Source organism: Mycotypha africana, assembly GCF_025528875.1.
Source record: "Mycotypha africana strain NRRL 2978 chromosome Unknown BDF20scaffold_7, whole genome shotgun sequence".
Classification (NCBI taxonomy): domain Eukaryota; kingdom Fungi; phylum Mucoromycota; class Mucoromycetes; order Mucorales; family Mycotyphaceae; genus Mycotypha; species Mycotypha africana.
The window spans coordinates 379122-400969 of NW_026515731.1; the positions used below are offsets into that span (position 1 = coordinate 379122).

Consider the following 21848-nt stretch of genomic DNA (forward strand, 5'->3'; position numbering starts at 1 on the left):
TGTAAAAAACCTGCCCCTCCGCCTAACCCCAGCTTTTTTTTTTTCTATTCAAAATTATCCAAATTTAAATTTTTCAAGTTACGGTATTGTTCCAATTTCTATACAGATCTCTATCTTTCTTTTTTCTTCGTCTCTTTATCTTATTTTGTAGATTTATTCGAAAGCCAAGGCATGGAAAATTTGATCCATTTAACCAACAAGCTACAAACGGTAGTGGCTTCCGTAGGTGCTGACAATGCACTTGACTTGCCTCTCATTGCAGTGGTTGGTTCACAGTCTTCGGGCAAATCGTCTGTTCTCGAGACGTTGGTTCAACGTGATTTTTTACCTCGTGGCAGTGGTATTGTTACCCGCAGACCGTTGATACTTCAGCTTGTCACTTTGAAACAACCACAACGTCATGATGAGCTTGATGAGCACCATGATGCCTCTGCCACAACAACCGCTGCCACTACCAACACAAGTACAGTCGTAGGAGTAGCACCATTAGAAGAATATGGTGAATTCTTACACATCAAGAACAAAAAGTTTTATGATTTTGAAGAGATTCGACAAGAGATTGAACGCGAAACGACTCGATTAGCTGGAAGCAATAAAGGCATCTCTCGCATGCCCATTCAGTTACGTATTTATTCTCCTCGAGTTTTAAACTTGACGTTAGTGGATTTGCCAGGCTTAACAAAGGTAATGTAAGTAAGAAAAAAAAGGGCATCCATGTTTTTTTTTTTTTAACAAAGTCCTTTTGCAAAAAGATTCCAATAGGTAAAAAGAGAGCACGTCTGTTGATGATGAAGAGAGAGCGAGAGACGTTACCACGATTGAATGACTAAATAATTCATCAAATCCATAGGGGACCAGCCTAATGATATTGAAAAACAAATAAGAAGCTTGGTGATGGATTACATTTCGAATCCGAATAGTATTATTCTCGCAGTAACACCAGCTAATTCAGATCTCGTGAATTCAGATAGTTTGAAAGTCGCTCGACAAGTCGATCCAGAAGGCAAACGAACCATTGGTGTATTAACCAAATTAGATTTGATGGATGCGGGCACCAACGCGTTAGATATCTTATCAGGCAGGTCTTACCCGCTCAAACTAGGCTTCATTGGCGTCGTCAATCGAAGTCAACAAGATATTTTGACCAACAAACCCATGGCGAGTGCGTTAGAAGCAGAAAAGCAATTCTTTCAAACCCATCCAGCCTATAAAAGCATCGCCTCTCGATGTGGCACTCAATACCTCAGTCAACAGTTAAATACCGTAAGTGTGTGTATGTGTGTGTGAGAGAGAGAGAGAGAGAGAGAGAGAGAGAGCAGAGAGGGAGCGGAATCCCAAGTTTTTTTTCTTTATACCCAATTTTTACACCCACATCGACGTATGTTAGATCCTTCATCAACATATCAAAGAAAAGTTACCCGAATTAAGGACCAAATTAAGTACATTGATTAGCCAGACACAACAAGAGTTGAATCAATACGGTGACCCGCTCAACAGTAGTAGCCACCCTGCTCTTTTGAACGGCCTACCCAAGGAAGAGCTTGCTTTGTATCAAGGGCCCCTCATTTTACGTCTGATCACCAAGTTTTCCAATGATTTTATTGCAGCGATTGACGGTACATCGGCGGAGATGTCGACGAAGGAATTGTGTGGTGGCGCACGTATTTATTACATATTCAACAATGTGTTTGGACAGGCATTAGAAGCGATCCCAGCCTGCTCTAATCTGACCAATCATGATATCCGTACAGCCATTCGGAATTCGACGGGTCCTCGTCCTTCTTTATTTGTGCCCGAGTTGGCGTTTGATTTATTGGTTCGACCGCAAATCAAATTATTAGAAGCGCCTAGTTTAAGATGCGTCGAGTTAGTCTACGAAGAATTGATGAAAGTGTGTCACAGTTCAGAAATCAAGGTAAGGGGAGAGGAAGAGATAGACGTTGAGGGGGCAGATGAGTGTTTGACCCGCCCGCCTTTGTTGCACGATGGTAGGAATTATTGAGATACCCACGACTCCACCAACGTTTGGTTGAAGTCGTCTCCGAACTACTACGAGAAAGATTAACACCCACGTCAAGCTATGTAGAAAGTTTGATTGCTATTGAAAGAGCGTATATCAATACCAATCATCCTGATTTCTTGGGTGCAGCAGGCGCGATGGCCAATATTGAAACCGAAACAAAGCGAAAGAAAAAATGGGACAGTAAGCGAAAACAGCAACAGTCCATGCTATCACACACCACGACAATGACGGCGACGGCGACGGCGACGACGACGACGACGGCGTTACTCAATGGCAATGTCTCTCAGAATAACAGCAGTAGTCAGCCACCCCCTGTGAGCGATCCATCCTCCATGGCCGACCCGAATGAGATGGATGGCGAGGCTAACCATGATCAGCACCACCACCACCCCCCTCGAGAGAGTACCCATAGTAATAAAAAAGGAGACGCTTCATTTTTAACGTATTTCTTTGGTGGAGCCAGCAAAAGTGAACGGCCGGCACTAGGTTCGCAAGAAATGATGAACAAAGTACAACACTATGTTCCACCGTCGATTTCTGTCAATAACTTGATGGAAAACGAACTGGTGATCAAACGCTTAGAACAAGCTTCTCTACAAAGCAACCCTAACACGATGGCGTCAGAGAATAGTGCTTTCATCAACGATAGAGAAGAATTAGAGATTCAACTGATACGTAAGTTCCTCTCTCTCTCTCTCTCTTTTTTTTTTTTTTTTTTTTTTTTTTTTTTTAACGCGACTGGACAGGACTGCTATTGACAACTTGTTTTCCGTAGGTACTTTAATTACAAGCTACTTTAACATTGTCAGAAAGAACATTCAAGATTTGGTACCTAAAGCTGTCATGCACTTATTGGTCAATTATTCCCGCGAATCCATTCAAAATAGACTGGTGGCTTCTCTTTACAAAGAACAGCATTTCGAAGAATTACTGCAAGAGGATGATGCCATTGCTCTTGAAAGAGAAAAATGCAAATCCATGTTGAACGTTTATAAACAAGCTTTTGATATCATTAAAGATGTCATGTAAAAAAAAAAAAAAGAAAGCAACCCACTACACGCGCTTTTCGGGGGGCGAAGGGGGGGGGGTGAGGGGGGGTTTGTTTTTCCGAGAAAATATAAAAAAGTAGAAAAACCAATCATCCACTTGTAAATAGCTTACAAATAAGAAAATGGGCCTTTTTTCACAAACACCAGGGTTGAACAGTGGGATGTAAAGTCTATCCCCCCTCCCCCCGCGATTGTTCATGAATGTATGTTATTTTTTGATTGGGTTGAATAAAATACACTTTTTTTCTAATATGAAAAAGCGGAAAAAAAAACCCAGGTTTTTTTATGCGCGTTGCAAAACCTTTTTCCTTTTTGGTGAAGAGGGAAATCACTGCAAAATGATTCGCTCATTTCCCCTCACCACTACCATTCCTTATTGATGTTACATATATTGAAAAAAGCCTTTCATCTTTTAAATTTTTATATTGGAATTAGTGTAGGGTCAGTAGAACGTCTTTTTTTTCTGCAATGGACACCGCTTTATTTTCCCTTCCCTTTTTAGGGTTTTATGATTTCAATCTCCACCCATGTTGATTAAGAAGATGAAGAAAAAAAAAAAAAAAAAACCTAGAAATTTAGTAACAAACAAATCAGGACGCACTTTTTTTTTTTTGTTGTTTTATTTCGACAACAAAGACTTTTTCTTTCCTGTTTGGAACTTCTTACATTAATTCCACATAGTCCCTCATGGTCACATCTCTCCAGAATACAACATCACATAAAACGACCTTTACCATTGGTACTCGTAAATCACAACTGGCACTTGTTCAGACCTACATTGTGAGAGATAAATTACAAGCCATTTATCCTCATTATGAATTCAATATTGAGACCATGTCCACCACGGGCGATAAGATTCTCAACCAAGCCCTCAGTAAAATTGGTGAAAAGGCACTCTTTACGAAAGAGCTGGAAATTGCCTTGGAAAATGGTACCGTAGACTTTGTTGTACATAGTTTAAAGGACTTACCTACCGTGCTTCCACCGGGGATGGTTTTGGGAGCCATTACAGAAAGAGAGAACCCGAACGACGCTTTGGTGTTGAATAAGAAATGTGAGGGATTGACGTTGGCTACGTTACCAGAAGGCTCTGTGATTGGTACAAGCTCGTTAAGAAGAGTAGCTCAATTAAAACGAAGATATCCCCATTTATCATTTAAGGATGTGGTAGCGTATTTTAAACCAAATAGAAAGATAAAAAAAAAAAAAAAAAAAAAAAAAAAAAAAAAAAAAAAAGCTTAAACTAACTTATTGGTTTCAATTTTGATTTCGACTGAAAAAACGAATCTCTGGATTTTATAGAGAGGCAATTTGTAAGCAAAAGGGGAAAAATAAAAAGACAAACCAAAAAAAAAAGAACCTATGATTGACACACACACACACACACTCTCTCTCTCTCTCTCTCTTTTCTAGGAATACTCGTTTGGCTAAATTGGATGATGAAAATGGACCTTATAGCGGTATCATTCTAGCCGTGGCAGGCTTAGTGCGTATCGGTCAGGAGAATCGTATCTCACACATCTTGACCTCTTCCGACTCTTTACATGCTGTGTCTCAAGGTGCATTGGGAATTGAATGTCGTGAAAACGATCCACAAGTAAAGGAACTATTAGAGGCATTGAATCACAACGACACGAGGTTATGTTGTTTGTGTGAACGTTCTTTGATGCGCACTTTAGAAGGAGGTTGTACAGTACCTATTGGCGTCAATACAAAGTTAGATCAGGAAAAGAATACATTGTGGCTACATGGCTTAGTAGCTAGTTTGGATGGTAAAACCGTCATTGAATATCAGGACCAAGTCAGCCTTACACCAGCTGAAGAAGAAGAAGAAGCAGAGCAAGCACCCGCTTCTGCAACAGACGCCACCACCGGTGCAGTAGCAGCAGAAAACACCACCCATGATACCAACCTTAGCATTAGACGTTTAAGGGATAGACGAGAGAAAATAGCTGAGCAATTGGGACGTCATGTTGCTAATACCTTGATTCAAAACGGCGCAGACAAGATTTTGGAAGAATTGGCTCATCACTAAAACCGTTATCACCCCATGATGTCAACCAAAGAACTTTCCAAGTTTTAACTCACCTTTGATCCTTCACCTCTCCTCTCTCTTCACACACACACACACACGCTACGAGTTCTTATGTATTGCTGAAAAATACCTGTTTTTATACATATCTCACTTTACGTTCGAGTACATATATATATTTTGCTGCTCCCACTTTTATTTATCTCCTTAGATATATGTATATATACATTTGTATCTCATTACCATCTAATAAAGCTCTTATACTATCTCACCACCACCACCAACGCACTTGATGACCTACATAGCGGCTTTTATCATCCTGCACTTTGCGTCCATCTCTTGATCACTCCTCTCTGCAAACAAAGGAAATTCATCAAAATTAATCAGGTAACCACTATGAGTCAGTCTGAAAACGATTTCTCGTTTATCCACTTTGTTGTACAGATGATCGCGGGGAGGAAAACTCCCCCAAAAAAAGAAGGGTTCTGCCCAGCTCCTTTTCTTTTTCTTCTTCTGTCTTTGCTTTCGTTACAAGCAAGACCTATCTATACCATGAGCGAATGTAAACAAAATGGGGTCAACAAGGGAGCCACTTCCGTGAGCATCAAGAAACCCAAAGCGGACGTGTTGGTAAAGAAGAATGCATACTCCTTCGCTCCAGTGGACACGACAAACTAACCCACCACCGCCTCACGTAAGCTAGCACTCGACCTTAGCAGGAGCAGGAGCGGGTACCATTGAAATATTATTGATGCAGGTAGGGTGATCGAGTGGGGGGGGTTGTTTGCTAACCTGTGGTTCGTTCCATGTAGAGTGAAAGCCATCCTAACACGTTTCCTCTCTCTCTCTCTCTCTCTCTCTCTCTCTCTCTAGCCTACAGATGTCATCAAAACTAGATTTCAGGTGAGTCTCATCCATAGTCATTCGTTTACAAAAATGCTTTCTCTGCTTATCCTTTGTACAGTCTCTACAAGCTTCTACGCATTACAAAAATGGAATATGGAACGCCTTTCAACAGGTCTTGAAAGAAGAAGGCTTTTCAGGTACTGTACCTATCTCTTGTCTTTCGTCGCATGATAGTGCTTGGATAGACTCAACCCCTCCTCCCTCCTTTATCTCATCTCTGTTAGCCTTCTACAGAGGCACTTTGCCTGTCCTCTGTATTGTTGGGCCACGTATTTCTTTACAGTATATGGGGCTTGCTTTTTATAAACCCATATTTGAAAAGTTTGAAAATCGAGGCATTTTGCCAGCCCATAGCTCAGCAGGTTTAGCAGGCATTTGTACGGGTATCACCCAGGCACTGACACTTGGTAAATCTCTCATGTCCATCCACTGTTTTTACTGCTAATACAATAACCTCACGCTTATTTTGCCCAATTCTTCCCTCATAGTAACACCTTTAGAAATGATCAAAGTACGTCAGCAAACGGAAATGGCTGTGCGTCAACCACATTATCAAAGAAAATATCATGGCTTGATCAACACCGCATCCATCATTGTTCAACAAGAAGGGTAACCCCTCACTAAAGAAGCCGCTCGAATGTATGGACCATGAATGATCCTAACTCGATTATAAAAGCTTTACCGCTCTTTATAGTGGCTTATTAGCAACAGTGGCAAGACAATCATGGGGTATCTAGAAAGAAAAAAGCAAAAAATCCAGGAGGATAGTGTAATCATCCTACAACCCACTTTTTTCTATTATGTAGGCTTGTTGGTGAAATTCTCTGCTTATACAGAATTGAAAGCTCTATGTCAGAAAATGTCCAAGGACCCTAACGAGCCTTTACGTCCTTGGCAGCACATGGTAAGAGAAAGCTTTATGTTCGACAACCAAAGAAATTTTTGTCTAAATAGATCCTAGTTCAGTGGAGGAATGGCCAATGTACTAGTGGGCGTATTGAACTCACCACCGGATGTGGTTAAAACCAGGTAATATACATTACATACAAACAAGTGTCAAAACAGTAGTATGGACGGAACGAGCTTATGACATGGTACGTCACGTTTCTGTAGGATGCAAGATAGTGGTAGATCTTATACATCAACGTGGGATTGTCTTCGAACCATGGCAAGGCAAGAAGGATTGACTTCCTTTTTTAGAGGCTCCTGGTTACGTATTATAAGGATTGCACCAGGTAAACAAAAAAAAAAAAAAAAAAAAAAAAAAAAAAAACCAAAGAAAAATACACAAAGAGTAACATTCAATCAAACACTACTACCGTAGGAGGTGCCATCCAGTTTGCCTGTTACGAACAGATCTTGCATTGGCTGAACAGAAACTAGAATACACTGTGATTTTCAGTCGCTCTTTCAAGGCTGCCTCATCTCACAACGCTTCGAACAGGAGCCACTGCCTAAAGTCTCCTTAGAATACATATTATACAGCATATACATCAATAAATACAGTCGTATCTTCTTTTCTTGTCAATGTGTTGACCTGGGTTGAGTCTGCCTGAATGCCTGATTTCTTTTCTCACAGTCATTCACGTTCTTGTGATCTAGACAAGTAGCTTGACACTCGATATTACTGAAACGATACCACCAGCTCGTTTCTATTCAATCTGATTTCATCTTGACTTTTACCCTAACCCTATGGCCTATTTTTATGTCTGCCATGTTTTTTGTTTCCAGGGAAATGCAACCAACGGTAGTTCATTTGCTCCTGTGCAACAAAAAATCAGGGTGGAAAGAATAATTTAGTTTTGAGAATCAGATAAATGTCTCGTTAGATCACTCTTTCTCTCCTCTCAGACAAATGAAAAGATAGCCCTTTTTTTTAATTCTTTTTTTTTTTTTTTTTTTTTTTTTTTTTTTGTGGATTTTTACAATTTTTTCCTCATAATCAAGTTCATTCGCTTTCATGACCATTCATAAAGACGATGCAACATCTGATGTGGACCCCATTCAGGTAACTATAAAATATCCCTTTGATTTATGTGGAGGTGTTTTATATACATTTTAAATACGATAGAATGCGTATGTGAGAGACATAGTTTTAGAAAGAAAGAAAAAAAAAAAAAAAAAAAAAAAACTCAGGAACAAAGAAACCAGGAAAAATAATTAACTTTTTTTTCGCTTTTTTTCTTGTATTTTCTATTATTCCCGCACTACTCTTCCCTTCCATGCTTGAGAATAGATACATAGTGTTAAAGAATTGGACAATGAATTCACGTTCATGTTAAAAGCCTATGCAGATAAAGAAACAGAGTTCAATTGGGAAGCCAGAGAAAGGGCCCTTACCCGGATGAAAGGGTTACTTCGTGGAAACGCAACGGAGCCTCCTTATTTAGAAGTGTTTATACCTTATATGAGGCAAATGATAGATGGTATCATCAAAGCAGTATGTCTTTCTTTTTTATCTATTCTTAAGAAAAGTTGATCCACATTCTTCAGTCAATGAAACAAACAAACAAAAACATCTCCCGATTTTTTTCTTAGGTGGAAAGTTTACGTACTCAGCTTGCGGTAAAAGCACTTTCCGTTGTGGGTGATATAGGTGTTTATATAGGCAAGCATTTGGATAGCTACATGACCGACCAAATTATGATGTGTATGATGCGCTGTGCCAGCCTGACCAAGAAACTAGTCGCCAATGCCTGTCTGGAAGCAACCACATTATTTCTTAAACACACGCCTTTCCACTCCAAAGTGATGAACATGCTCCATCTGTCTATCAACGAAAAGAATCATCAGGTTCGCCTTTATACCATCATCTATACCAAAGTCCTATTACAGGCTCATACCCATAGAGACAATGTGCGTGCATTGATGGATCGTTCAGGTGCAACCGATCATTTTGAAACTATACTGACCAAGGGTTTGAATGACGCCACACCTAGCGTGAAAGAAGCTTGTAGAGAAGCATTTTGGATATTCTGGGAACATTGGAGAGCGAGAGGTGAACAGTAAGTGGCTATTTTCTTTCTTCATTTTGTCAATAGATGACAAAAAAAAAAGTCGCTCCCTTCTATGACACAACATGCTTTGACAAATCCTATCTTACAAAGCCTTATCCTTCTTCTTTTATACTTTTGTCATTTAGCATTTTAAAAAACTTGCCGCCCGCTGCACAAAAACAGCTTGAAAAGTCAAAATCCACTTCGCTAAAGACAAATGTGAGCGCTACTGCCAATAGGTCATTGCTTCGTAGCAACAGTCCCACTATGCTGCCGAGAGCTTCCAGCTCATTGGACCGCCGTGAAAATAGTCTTCATCTCTCACCTTCCAACTCCAATACATCCAATGGTTCCACAAGTTCCATCGACTATCAAAAACATCTCAAACGGTCTGCATCACCTCGCGCAACGTCTCCACGAGCCATGTCGCCACGAGCCATGTCCCCTCATTTACGAGCTTATGCATCACCACCGCCCGCTTCCATATCATCTCAATTAACACAACATCCCTCGACTTCTACCTCGCCAACAGGCCGTAAAACACGCGTCCCAACTTTATCTCGTAAAAAATCAACCATTGGCTTTTTAAAAAAAGCAAAACCTCATTTTATGGCTTTACTCACCCACGACGATCCTGCTCAATACAATGAAGGACTACTACAATTATCCAAAAAGCTCTCTGCCTTTCGCTATCAGCCCGACGCTCAGCAGCTCCTACTTGCTTTAAAGACAACCCTTCAACTGGAAGTGCCTCATGCGCCACCCGTCAATGGAGAGACACTGAAAAATATAGTAGCACACCATTGGCATCAGGGGGACAGTTACAGTATCTTGTATAGTTGGGAAGGACTGACCCATATTTTATTTAAATTGTTCACTTTTGAAGAATTGATACCCAAATTGATGTTGGATGCAAACAAAGGAGGAGAACTGGAAGCAACCACATATTCTCATCGTCTACTTCATCAACCTCCTTCTTACCCACGCTCTAACACAACGATGGAACACGAGGCTCAACTTGGGTTGGCTCGAGCCAAACTATTCCTGTATCATGAACATCCTCATTTGGCAGAAACCGTATTTGCCAACTTGATACATTACGGTGGGTTTATGAATAGCATTCAGAACAGCAGTCATAGTCCTAACAATAGTAGTAGTAGTAGTAGTAAAAAGGATATCACACGTTTACCAGCCAATCGACGCAAACTGACAAAAGAGTTTATAGAATGGATGGACGATTTGGTGAAACCACTCATTGGTTTAGTATCCTCATCAACACATAGTCCACCATCTAAAGTAGTAGATGATTTGAGGTTATCCACATCATTATCATCGGCATCATCGTCATCTTCGTCGACAACAACAACAACAACAACAATAACAACAACAGCACCGCCATCATCCATCATCGTACCAGAGTATTTAGAAGGAGTACCTAAAGATTATATCAATGCATACAAATCAACATCATCATCCTCTTCAACGTCTTCGTCCATAATATGGTTTCGGTCAGAAGACAATCTGAGACAATGTTTAGCTATTTTACTGCCATTGATTACCACATCTACCTCTGGCACATTATGGTACGCTCCGTTAGTGACCTTTTTGAAGCATCTACGTCTATTGAATCAACAGCTGTTTGAAGCTGTCGTGTCTACTTACGATGAATACTCTATCAATAAAATCGCTCGTGTGCTGAGTATTCAGATACGTCCCGCTATCGCTGTCCCTGTCGACAGTCAACCCATGCACCCGTCCTCACCAGAAACGTTTGCAGCAATGACACCATCTGAATCCATCGAGCCTCCAAAGCAAGAACGTAAAGATGCAATGATCACTGATGCGAACACTGCCGATCACAACAACAACAACGGTAGAACGATATCCTCAGCTACTGACATGAATAATGATCTTTCCATCCACTCGATTTCACCAGTGGCTGCCTCGTCGACCCATGACTCATCTGAATTAGTTGCAGACGAAACGTTTTTACTAGACACGCTCCATTTGAACCCAAGAAGCAACCCACCTGAGCAGAAGAAAGAGGAGGAGGGTACGCGTTTCGATTTGGAACATTCTCAAAACACCATGGCTGCTGTCCGTAACGTAGAACAAACAGCCTCATTTTATACGGAAGAGCATCAGCAGCCCTTTCTGCCCGAATTACAGCAATCGGCCCACACCCTCTCCGCAGCAGCTGGTCCAGCGGCCATAGCAGCGAAGCAAACCATAGAACTATCAAAAGAAGACGGGACAACCGATGACTATTTTGATACAGTTACTCAAATGAAGCAACAACATCAGACCACAAGAGCGGTAGGGTTGGTATCAGCTGCCATAGCAGATCCAACACCCACCCATACGCTCTTTGTCGATGAGAGCAATCCATTGAAATTGTCAGAAACAGTCGCCAACCTTCATACTCAACATGATTTGGTAAGTGACATTCAATCTGATGATTGCTAACGACAATGAAAAGCTAAACTCCATAAACTCTTTTTGCTTGAAAAAAAAAAAAAAAAAAAAAAAAGTACGAACATGAGGATCCTGAAGTCGTCATGGATTTACACACTGTATCCGACCTACCTTCTATAGATCATCAACAACAACCACAACAACAACAACCACAGCTGCAACAGCTACAATCACCTCAGTTAACCGAACAACAGCAACAGCAGCAGCATGTACCAACAAAGCCGAAACAAATTATTTTAAAAGCAAGTGTACCCAATCCCGAAAAATATCCAGAACCTCATTATGTTCCTTTTTATGCACCGGAAAGAGTCAATTTTCCAAACCCAGTCTTTCAACAACCGATACGATCCAATATACAAAGCAATTATCCAGCGGTGATGATGTCTTCATCGGCACAAACATCTGCTGCTTCAAGTGTGCCAGATGCCGCTTCCAATTCGCCACCGCCACCTCCACCCTCGAGTCATCAAGGACGAAATAACGTCAAAGATAAAACTGTATTGCTTTATGCTTTGATGGATAAATTAAAAAGCCATGAAAGTAATATGAGTTACACTTGTCATCATGTTACAGCAACAGCCATGCAGGAACAACAACAGAATATGACATCTATCACTACCACCCTTCGCAAGTTGACACGTTTATTTAGAGAAGTACCAATTCGAAGAAGATGGGATCAAGGAGGTCTGGAAGAAGTGGGAAGTGAAACTTGGGCAGGAGGGCTTCAAGGAGAAGCGAGTAATTTTGTGGAAGTAATTCAAACCATTTTACTTTTTCTAAATGAAGAACCTCATCCTCAACCTCAGGAACCGTTGACCAACAGTCATAAAGAGGACGTGGACCATGAAGAATCTCCTGTCTTGGCAGGAGTCGATGAAACCCTTCGTCAACGACAACAAAAGATCATTTTAGTCGCTCTAGAATCCGTGCGTCAATTAGCAGTAACGCAAGCGGGTTTGTTTCGGTTTTATGAGCGAAAAGTGGATAATGAAGGAAAGACTCTAGAATCGCAATTGATGGAAAAGTTGCTACACATTCGATCGAGCGAAAACCCTACCGTAAAGAAGAAAAAAGAAAAGAAAAAAAAAAAAAAAGTCAATGATATCATTTTATGTACGAGTATGTTAATTGAACGATATATGATGTTATCGATTTCATCTATTTTTCTATTTAGGTATGCATTGCTGCAGAAGATGCTTTGGATGCTGTATTGGGAACATTGAATCCACCTACCGTGTTTGAAATGTTGATGGCGTACGTAGTGTACCGACTTGTCATTTCTCCCTCCATTCAACTTTCGGCAGACGCACGATACCATCCAGTGGGCTCAGCTTTTACGTATCTCAGTAAATGGGTGAAGGAATTGAATGACAATTTCTACATTGATGAATGGCTAACGAGTAGAGGAGGTGTGAATGCCTTTTTCAAGGTAGTGTAGAGTTAGAAATTGCAGTCATCATCACCCATCCCTATTTACACGCGCTTTCTACCTGTATTTTAGGGCATTAATCATCCCATGATTAACGTAAGAAAATCCTGCATTGAAGCACTCGTTGCCTTCCATAACATATTAGAGGATGAGCTCTATATGTTCTTTACTGATTTACGAGAGGATCAAATGGCGTTATTGAAACATTATGTTACAAAAGCTTCTAAAAAGAAAGCAGCCATCGCTACAACAGCACAATCCATAGCAGCAGCAACAGCAGCAGCAACCATGTCACCCATGATGATAAAGAGGGAGAACGCAATGACTCCTACCATTCTATACTAAACAGCTCGTTTATAAGTGATTATCTCCTTACACGTGGGTATCAACAGACGCAAATACAAATGTGCGTTATTATTATGATTTGCCTATATTTGGAGCCTTTCTCTTTATTTGTACTCACCCATTTACAAGACCACCACTCTTTGATATCCATTTTGCCTTTGTTATCTTTCAAAGAGAAACTATAGTCCATACCCCATTCCTTTCTCTATTCCATCATTATATATTCCTGCTAATTTACCCATATATACTGTGTAAGAAAATGCAAAAAAGATTTTCCATTTCTACACGCATCTATGCATAGTCCTATAAGAAAGGGTTGTCTGATAAACGTAGAATATCGTTTCTTTCTCTTTCGTTTTACATAAATGCTACAAATTAGGTATGATTCAACCTTGAGTGTATATCCAAGTACTTTATTTACAAACGACAACGCGTAAGTCGTGCTATTATAAGTGAGGAAAAAAAAAAGACGCTTATATTACTATTGGAATCTGACGTTTCTTCAATTAAAATTGATCATCCCTCCTAGACCCGTTAAGTATTACATACAATGACAGGTTTCCCGCCAATTTTTCTTTTCTAGTTTTTTTTTTTTTCTTTTTCAAAGGAAAAGGAGGAAGGGGTGGTGGGGAGGGGAAGGGCGGGAGTCAGTTTTTTATTTGAGATGAACTCCTCACTACATTGTAACAATCCAGTGTGCACGAACCTTTTTTTTTTTTTTTTTTTTTTTTTTTCCATGTACAATCCACTATTTAATTAGTTGGGCCCTATTTCTTTACTTTAAAACATTTTATATCGTAACCCTGCATGGTGTGTGCGTGTATATGTGTGCGTGATGGTGTGTGTTTGTGTGTGTCTCTGTATGTTTGCCTGGGTTCTCTTTAAGAAGCGAAGCTTTTTCAGGAGACGGGAAAAAAAATAACCAAAAGAGATCACGGGAATCATATACTACTTATACTTACTTTGAACACGCATACATTTTATAAAAAGCTAACCAACCGAAACTTTTTTTTTTCTGTTTCCATGTAGTAATTTCAGAGCCAATGTCTTGGAAGAGTAGAGAACAAAGATTGTAAATGATACAATAAAAGACCGTTTAGAGCTTCTTTCATTTATTTTAATCTATACATATTCGAGCATGAAATCATAAATAAGAAAAAAAAAAAAAAGAGCAAATAAAGTACTTTACACAACTCTGTTTTGCTTCACGTTTATAATGGCAGTTTCCATTGGATCATGTTATTGCATATTACAGTGATTCTTCTTTTGTAATTAATAAAAGGGTTTTGTCAACAAAGCAGAAAAAAGAAAAATAGAATATGTACTTGGTATCGACTAGTAGGATATACTTTTTTATTTTTCTTCGTGTCCACATACAAAAGTTGCATGGCAGGAAGGAAGGTTTGACTTTCGCAATGATTCAGTCATGAATGAACGTTGCAAGAGATTGTCTATGTACCAGGACATCACTAAGGAAATTACATAGAAAAAAGTTCTCTCCCCTTTGGATAGAAAGCGATACTGAAAAATTGAGAAACAAAACTTAGAAATCGTGTCGTTTATAAATCAAATAAAATCGTTATAATACCCACAAATATATATAAAAATAGTGCTATAAAAAAAAAGTCGATTCAACCTTTTCTTTCTACTTTTCCCAGTTTGAGATCAATATCAATTCTACATCATTTCACTCTTCTTTCTTTCCCCTTAACAAAATACTAATATATACATATATAAAGACATTTCCTTTCCTTTCTTTGGTATTTCTCTTCTTTTCTTTTTTTTTACCTTATTAGCTCTCAGCAATCATTTTCTGTCAATTCGAAGAAAAAAAAAGGCAACAGATCATTCGTGATCTTGATATAATCATCTTTTCTACAAATCATTAGCTTAATAGAATAACACTAATTCAACCACTTGAAGATCAATTAAAAAAACAAAAAATGTTGGCCTGCTCTCAGGAGTTTTATTTCAGCAATAATGATACTAGCATGTGCGAGTTTCAGAGTTTGATGCATAATCCAAATTTACTGAACGTACAGCAGCCACAACCACAGGCCATGCACATCAACAATTCAACTACAATCCACCAGAATGAGCAGCATTCCCAACTGTCTGATGAGATCCAACAGCAACAGCAACAGCAGCAGCAAGCTCAATCGCAGGAGAAAGGACATTCAATCGTTGAACTACCAACGAATGTAGTTCATCATATGAAAAGTAAAGAGGAGCAGGTATGGCCGCCTGACGTCGAGGCAGCCTTTGTTGAAGGTAAAATCAAGAGGGAGAAGGGACTTCCTCCCTAACTTACTTGTCGACACAAATCAATTACATAAAACTAACCTGTCATTTTTCGTTCTCTTCCTTTCTCTTTTATTCTCCAACTCTCACTCATTTCCTCCCTCCCCGTCTCTCACACACACACTTATAAACATACTCTCTGTGTCTTTCCATATTTTGGCGTTAATTAGCTTTAGAAGCCATTCCTAAGCTTGGTAGAAGAAAAATTTTAGTCAATGGAAAGCCATGTGGTCGCAATGAGCTTATTTCAGACTACATATTTCGGAAAACCTGTAAAATCCGTACTCGAAAGCAAGTTTCTTCACATATTCAAGTGCTGAAGAATACTCGTAAAAGCGATGTCCATTGTAAGTCGACTATACATACAATTTTGCATGTAAAATTTAATTAAGATTTTTTTAAATTTGCCACATACACTATTATTAACACGAATAGTCCCTTTTAATGCATAAAGTCATGCGTCTATTGACAGATTCTGTAGATGCCGATGAAACATTCAACTTTAATCATCTCAACGCTGCCAGCTTATTCTCCAACATGACCACCAACACGATAGCCTCAAGGCGTTCATCATTGCAGCAGCAACAACAGCAGCAGCAGCAGCAGCAGCAGCAGCAGCAGCAACAACAACAACACCATTATCCTCATCCTCAACATCATCCATTGCATCAACCCTATCCGCCTCACGTCTTTCCATCTGAAATACAACATCAACATCATCACCAGCCAGTAACGGGAATGAATAATAATGGTACGCATATTGTTGTCCAAAATGAATCTCATATGAAAGCAACTTATCAATCCTTAGATTCCTTAGTGTCCGATCATTCTTCAATCAATTCTTCGCCTTCACCTTGCACTGATTTTATATTTGATATGATGTATACGGATAGTAGCGGCGGCCCTGCTTTTGAACAGCAACAACAACAACAACAACAACAACAACAGCAGCAGCAGTTTTTGCAATTTAAAAATATATACCAGCTATGTGCAGATACAGAAGAGAATTTGTTCCCCGGACTTGTCGTTGATCCAGTCATGCCAGAAACACAGCAGCAACAACAGCAACAACATCAACTATCGCTAGAGCTATCCAATAATGACCCACAGTTATTAATGAACACGCCTATAGTAAATAATACAATGTTCACTTCGTCATTGCTGAGAGATGACGAGGATTTCATTATTGATCCTATCCCTGGAGCATCTCTTCATCTTCACAATGATGCAAGCTTAATCAAAGACGAAGAAATGCTCATTCACAATGCTCAGTCTCAGTCTTACCACCAGCAACAACAACAACAACAACAACAACAGCTGCTCTTTTCCAAAGGACGCGTTGACATGGACACGAACTGCACTTTTCCAACCAACATTCCTTTTTGGCCGAATCATCTCTGTCTCTACTTGGAAATTGATAATCAACACTTCTACGATCCTTCTTGTCGTCCTCTTTCTCACACACTTTCACAGCTTTCTCATTGTTATGCCAATTCTATATCTGTCATCTCGACTGATAAACTTTTAAGTACGCCTGATTCCTCCTCAGTTCCCTCGTCGCCTTTATTCTCTTCGTATAATCGAATAGCTGCCCTGCATGAAAAATGTCCTCCTTTAGTCCCGCTAGTCACCAACATTTCAGAAACCCCCCTCTTATTAGTTCAAACGCGTCTCGATCTCAAGCTCGATTTGATCGAACAGTTCAACTTCAACAATACGTCTTTCTTCGAAACACGTGATAGACGTACAGTAGAGTGCACCACAACCATCTATTCTTTTGGCAATGTCGTATTGGAATCAAAAGAAGTGCAACAAGCGTTGTGGATGTCTGAAGACAAGTACATGTATAATTTTGTCTTTGTCAACCAATTTTTTGATGCCTTCCTAAAAGGAATTAGATCACTTCAAACGTGGAAAGAAGTTGATCTAGCTATCAATAATCTTTGCATTATTCAGGTAATTGACATCATGCACTCATTCAATTTTATTTTTTTACAAAACAACAATAAACTAATAACTATTTTATATTAGACATTTGATGATTTCGATAATAAATCCAATTCAGTTTCACCAATTGAACAGCAGACAGCGGCACCACCTTTGTCTACAGATGAAGCAGCATTTTTGATAAACGATAGTCCACAACCTTCTTTAACAACTGCGACTGCTGCTACTACTACTATGCCAACTACACGCGCTCCAGTAACAAACACACAAACGCAGGCAGCAGCAGCTGTACAAGCACCTTTGTTAGTCATGGTATATGAATTCGAAAGAGGTGATGGTACAATCAGCGTATCGATTGTAGAAGACAGTAAATACAACAATTATCAAAAAGTGCCACCACTGGACGATAATCCAGAGCAAAATTTACAGCCGCAAAGTAGTTGCAGTAGTCAAAATCATACTGGCAGTAGTAGTCCTTAATTATCAACATTATTTCATCAATCTATACCCTTTTATCCAGACCTTATTCTCGTCCCTCTCCAACCCCCCTACTATACTACACTAATTACAATAACCATTCCCTTCGTTACCTTATATTACGTCATCGTTACCTCCCATGATAACATAGTAACAAAAAAAAGGCCCCTCCAGTTTAGTTTATTACTATACCACTTTGTAAACCCACCCCTAATCTTCTTTCTGTTAATTCTACTACTATTAATTCTTTCATATTTAGCATTTCGTCTTCTTTTATATAAAATATATAGATCTATAGATAGATATATAATTATACACATATGCCCTCATTTCTTTCTATTTCTTAAGATATGGTATACATAAACACCGCACATACGAGTTTTATGCACATCTTTTCTTATGGATTAAAAAATCACCTTCCCCTTTTTAATTTACCCTTACCAATATCAGCAACCCTATGTCAGATCTTCTTTTGTCAATCAATAAACTATATCAAAAAAGAGTGATCGAGTAAAAAGGAGTTAGAGAGTAACAAAGATCATATACAGTTAAACAAATTAACATTCGGATTGGCTATGTCCACGTATTTCGTTATCAAAATGTAAGCATATGCTGCACTAGCAGGGTTTTATAGTCGATAATTTTGTCTATCTACAATATGTACAAGATTAAATAAGTATAAATCAGGGAAAAGAGGGTATCTAGAAATAGTGAGGTATATATCATTCCCATGTAGAATAACAATTCATTTTTTTTGTTGTATGATTAACGCATAAAAACAATTATCGCAAACTCTACTCCATTGCCCTTCTATTGCAGCATTGTTGGCGCCTATCTTCTCGAATAATGGTAGTTGATTACTGCTATGGTGCTGACAGACAATAATACCACACCGACGACAATGATGCTTTCGTTGCAAAAACGTAAACAAGGTTTTGCATCTACGTCGCTGAGTGAGTGGTATAAACTGGCATTGATTTGTCTCGTGATCAGGTCGCCATTTTTCTTTTGGTAGTAACACAAAACGTAGCAAGCGATCTTTATGTGTTAACTCAATAGTGTATTGAAGCTGTGGCAATTGAACGTTGGTGATAACATTAGAAGTAGATGGTCTTGCAAGCATTCCGGCTGCTGATACAGTGTCATCACTACAGCTGCTATTTACAGTGCGGTTACCCAAAGTGGATATCTTTCTACCGTCGTCCCTGGAGCTTTCCAAATGCTTTTGATGAGGTGTAAAATGAATGTCATTCCTACGTCCCGTTCCAATCATTCCATCCAAAAGCATGCCTACTTCCCAACGTAATTGTTGAAGTTCTTCATGTTTGTTTTGCAATTCCAGCACGTTGAAAGCATTTTGATTTGTGTTCCAAAGCAATTGTCGCGTGCCACATAATCTACTGTCATAAGAGGCGGATCTGGTATCGTCGTCTTCGTCTTCGTCTTCATCTTCATCTTGAATTTCGTCCGTTTCTTCATTTTCATTTCGCAAATCATCACTATGAATAGCAGAGCTCTTATTCAAAGCCATGAATGCTTTGTGTCGATGTTTATCGCGTCGTCTTTGCAGTGTTTCTTTTTTCTTTTCTTTCTCTTTTTCATCCAATACGCGTTGTTGTCCCTTTAATTGATCTATCTCCGCTGTCAATGTTCCTAATGCGTCTATGAGTGCTAACTGTTCCTGTGTCACCTTCTGAAGTAAGCGAATGCGTTGTTCATAATGCTTTTCATACTCAGCCAATTGGTCCTGAACCGCTTCCTGCAATAAAAGAAGGCCTCGTACACGATCTTCTGTTCTCAGAAGGTCGGTTGACAAAGATTCCAAAGCTTCAGAATGATTTATACAATTGCTGATAAGATTTACAAATTGATTCTGCCAAGCGAGTAATTCTTCTGTACCAGACGATGAGGGGTCTATTCTACTCTGGTCATTGCCATGACTTCTACTACTACTATCCGTCATACTACTGTTGAGTCCCAGGCAGGTGCTGGATGCTACGACAGCATCGTTTATTGCCGTTTCTTTATCCTCTGTATTATTGATATACAGACTGGATCGAATGGATGCCGTTTCAGACAACTCATCAAGACGTGAATGAATTAGACTATGTGTCGTGGAGAAGATAGTACTACTCACATTTGAGTGGGTGCGGTATAAATTAGAGAGTCGATGGTGCAGAAAGATGCTGTCTTTGTCATCGTTGTCATCATGTGATATGGATAGTGTTCTTAATGCATCGGGATTTTGTGACTGAGAACGGCGTCGATGCTGTTTATGGTGATTGTTCTCGTGTCGACCATCATTACTACTACTACTATTAATATTATTGCCATTATCAAATGATTTAGGTACATTAGCTAAACTAAACCTACGATGTCGACATCGTTGTGTAAAACCACTTGAAGATGATGAAGACGAAGGAGAAGTTGTGTTCAAAAGTGGTAAAGAGATACTCGGTGCTGTCTCTATACAAGAAGAAGATAGAGGAGGCGATAACATGCCACCCCATGCTTGCGTTGTTTCCATACAAGATGCAATTTCTTCATGATGAATACAATGTTTGTTTGATATTAATGCTTCAACTTGAAACTCTTGCATGGACCTTGTGATGTTTGACAACTTTGCCTTTAAGATCTCAAAAGTATCAATATGTGGATCCCAATCGTCTTCGTTATTTAAACTTGTAGAAGAAAACGCATTACTGAGACCTTCATTAAGTGGGAGCTGTAAAGAATAATATTTCATTCTTCTGTCGTAGCTTTCAAAGTTTCGATCATGACTGTTATGCTGAGCATAACTGCTGGTACTTCGAATGGAATAGATTGGTAATGCTGCTCCTGTTGAAACGATCGTTTTCATTAAGCTGGGTAAGGCAGGTGTAGATAAAGTTCGCTGTTTGCGATCGAACAGCGAGGCTAAAGGAGATGCAGCTGGTGATAAGGGTCTGCTGTTAGTTCCGCTACTGCATCTTTTCATTCTACTCCTACTGTTTCTTTGTGTGCTGTTATTAACTGTTATGACTGTGGGGTGTTCCAAATATTGTGTCTTGGGCCTACTCTTGTTTGCAGTTTCCGTCGAATTGATAAAGGGCGAATCATGACGGGCTATTCTATCTTTATTCTCCTTCTGTCGTAATGGCTGCTTTGTAGCTTGTTGAAATGAAAAAGATGAATCCGAGGAGGATGACGTCGTAGGAGTAGGAGGATAATGATGATGGCGTTTGAGTGACATGGAATGGGTATGAAGAAAGGGAAACGTAGACAAAGAAAAAAAAGAAGAAGAGGATGAAGAAGAAGGAGAGGGAGATAATAGAGCATTGGGTGCCATGTCAGAAGATTGTCGTTGGTTTTTTCTTGATAATTCTTTTTCTCCCATAGCATCACCCCTATTGCCACTGTCATTGATATCGCTGTTGTCAGCTATCAACAAATCAGCAACTTTAGGCTTCTGCTGCCTCTGTTGATCAATTGTTAAAGTTGTACTATTAATAGTTTTAGCTAGATGAGGCTTTCCAATGGAACTCGCTCCTTTCTGCAGTTCTATGACACGTATGAGATTTTTATTCTGATATACAGTTAAATCCTGAGTGCTATCATTTTCATTGGGACGACTGTGTAAGCTTTTTGTCACTCCATTGCAACGATGCTGATTTGACATTGTGGGTGTGCTTTCAAATTGATCAAAGTCGTGATCGTCTTCTATTCCAGTAGCCATAATGGATATTGAAAAATTAATAAGTACAGTCTGAGTCCTATTTCAATTGCCATATCTTTTTGTCCTGTCAAAGATGATAGCTTATGAATTAAAAATTGAAAAATTGCTTGTCTTTCTTTAACAATAGTTGAATTCAGGGACGCACAAGCCAGC

At 39.4% G+C, this 21848-nt stretch overlaps 6 protein-coding genes across 6 annotated transcripts; 5 read left to right on the plus strand and 1 right to left on the minus strand.

The window, feature by feature from the left end:
- Positions 1–80: 80 nt before the first annotated feature.
- BDF20DRAFT_877253 (Dynamin central region-domain-containing protein) lies at positions 81–3136 on the plus strand. The gene is made up of 6 exons (XM_053081424.1): positions 81–684; positions 753–762; positions 851–1263; positions 1388–1915; positions 1993–2698; positions 2799–3136. Exons 1-6 carry the CDS (start codon positions 172–174, stop codon positions 3050–3052), a joined length of 2424 nt encoding a protein of 807 aa, XP_052934646.1. The 5' UTR covers positions 81–171; the 3' UTR covers positions 3053–3136.
- Positions 3137–3759: 623 nt separating this feature from the next.
- On the plus strand, positions 3760–5107 carry BDF20DRAFT_823056 (porphobilinogen deaminase; the record flags this gene model as incomplete). The annotated part of the gene is made up of 3 exons (XM_053077766.1): positions 3760–4239; positions 4375–4385; positions 4486–5107. The coding sequence occupies 3 exons, from the start codon at positions 3760–3762 to the stop codon at positions 5105–5107; spliced, it is 1113 nt and encodes a 370-aa protein (XP_052934647.1).
- A 990-nt stretch (positions 5108–6097) lies between these two features.
- On the plus strand, positions 6098–7548 carry BDF20DRAFT_590169 (mitochondrial carrier domain-containing protein). Its single transcript, XM_053075824.1, has 7 exons — positions 6098–6417; positions 6499–6619; positions 6687–6739; positions 6817–6914; positions 6972–7039; positions 7124–7245; positions 7335–7548. The coding sequence occupies exons 1-7, from the start codon at positions 6297–6299 to the stop codon at positions 7391–7393; spliced, it is 642 nt and encodes a 213-aa protein (XP_052934648.1). The 5' UTR covers positions 6098–6296; the 3' UTR covers positions 7394–7548.
- A 422-nt stretch (positions 7549–7970) lies between these two features.
- Positions 7971–13255, plus strand: BDF20DRAFT_836596 (clasp N terminal-domain-containing protein; the record flags this gene model as incomplete). Its single annotated transcript, XM_053078966.1, has 7 exons — positions 7971–8018; positions 8247–8450; positions 8549–9015; positions 9153–11442; positions 11538–12539; positions 12656–12910; positions 12983–13255. The coding sequence occupies 7 exons, from the start codon at positions 7971–7973 to the stop codon at positions 13253–13255; spliced, it is 4539 nt and encodes a 1512-aa protein (XP_052934649.1).
- Positions 13256–15198: 1943 nt separating this feature from the next.
- BDF20DRAFT_943417 (TEA/ATTS domain family-domain-containing protein) lies at positions 15199–18041 on the plus strand (the record flags this gene model as incomplete). The annotated part of the gene is made up of 4 exons (XM_053084820.1): positions 15199–15526; positions 15727–15903; positions 16011–17512; positions 17588–18041. The coding sequence occupies 4 exons, from the start codon at positions 15199–15201 to the stop codon at positions 17981–17983; spliced, it is 2403 nt and encodes an 800-aa protein (XP_052934650.1). The 3' UTR covers positions 17984–18041.
- Positions 18042–19238: 1197 nt separating this feature from the next.
- BDF20DRAFT_822643 (uncharacterized protein) lies at positions 19239–20726 on the minus strand (the record flags this gene model as incomplete). The annotated part of the gene is made up of 4 exons (XM_053077721.1): positions 19239–19496; positions 19590–19894; positions 20033–20338; positions 20537–20726. Coding segments are annotated over 4 exons (1059 nt in total), but the record flags the coding sequence as incomplete, so codon positions are not given.
- Positions 20727–21848: the final 1122 nt, after the last annotated feature.

Excerpts from the sequence above, each read along its gene's own strand:
- BDF20DRAFT_877253 (XM_053081424.1), top strand. The coding sequence starts at position 172 with ATGGAAAATTTGATCCATTTAACCAACAAGCTACAAACGGTAGTGGCT. Across the intron at positions 1,264-1,387 it reads TCAGTCAACAGTTAAATACC|ATCCTTCATCAACATATCAA; the intron begins GTAAGTGTGTGT and ends GACGTATGTTAG. Across the intron at positions 1,916-1,992 it reads GTCACAGTTCAGAAATCAAG|GAATTATTGAGATACCCACG; the intron begins GTAAGGGGAGAG and ends GCACGATGGTAG.
- BDF20DRAFT_590169 (XM_053075824.1), top strand. The coding sequence starts at position 6,297 with ATGGGGCTTGCTTTTTATAAACCCATATTTGAAAAGTTTGAAAATCGA. Across the intron at positions 6,418-6,498 it reads CACCCAGGCACTGACACTTG|TAACACCTTTAGAAATGATC; the intron begins GTAAATCTCTCA and ends CTTCCCTCATAG. Across the intron at positions 6,915-6,971 it reads TACGTCCTTGGCAGCACATG|TTCAGTGGAGGAATGGCCAA; the intron begins GTAAGAGAAAGC and ends AATAGATCCTAG.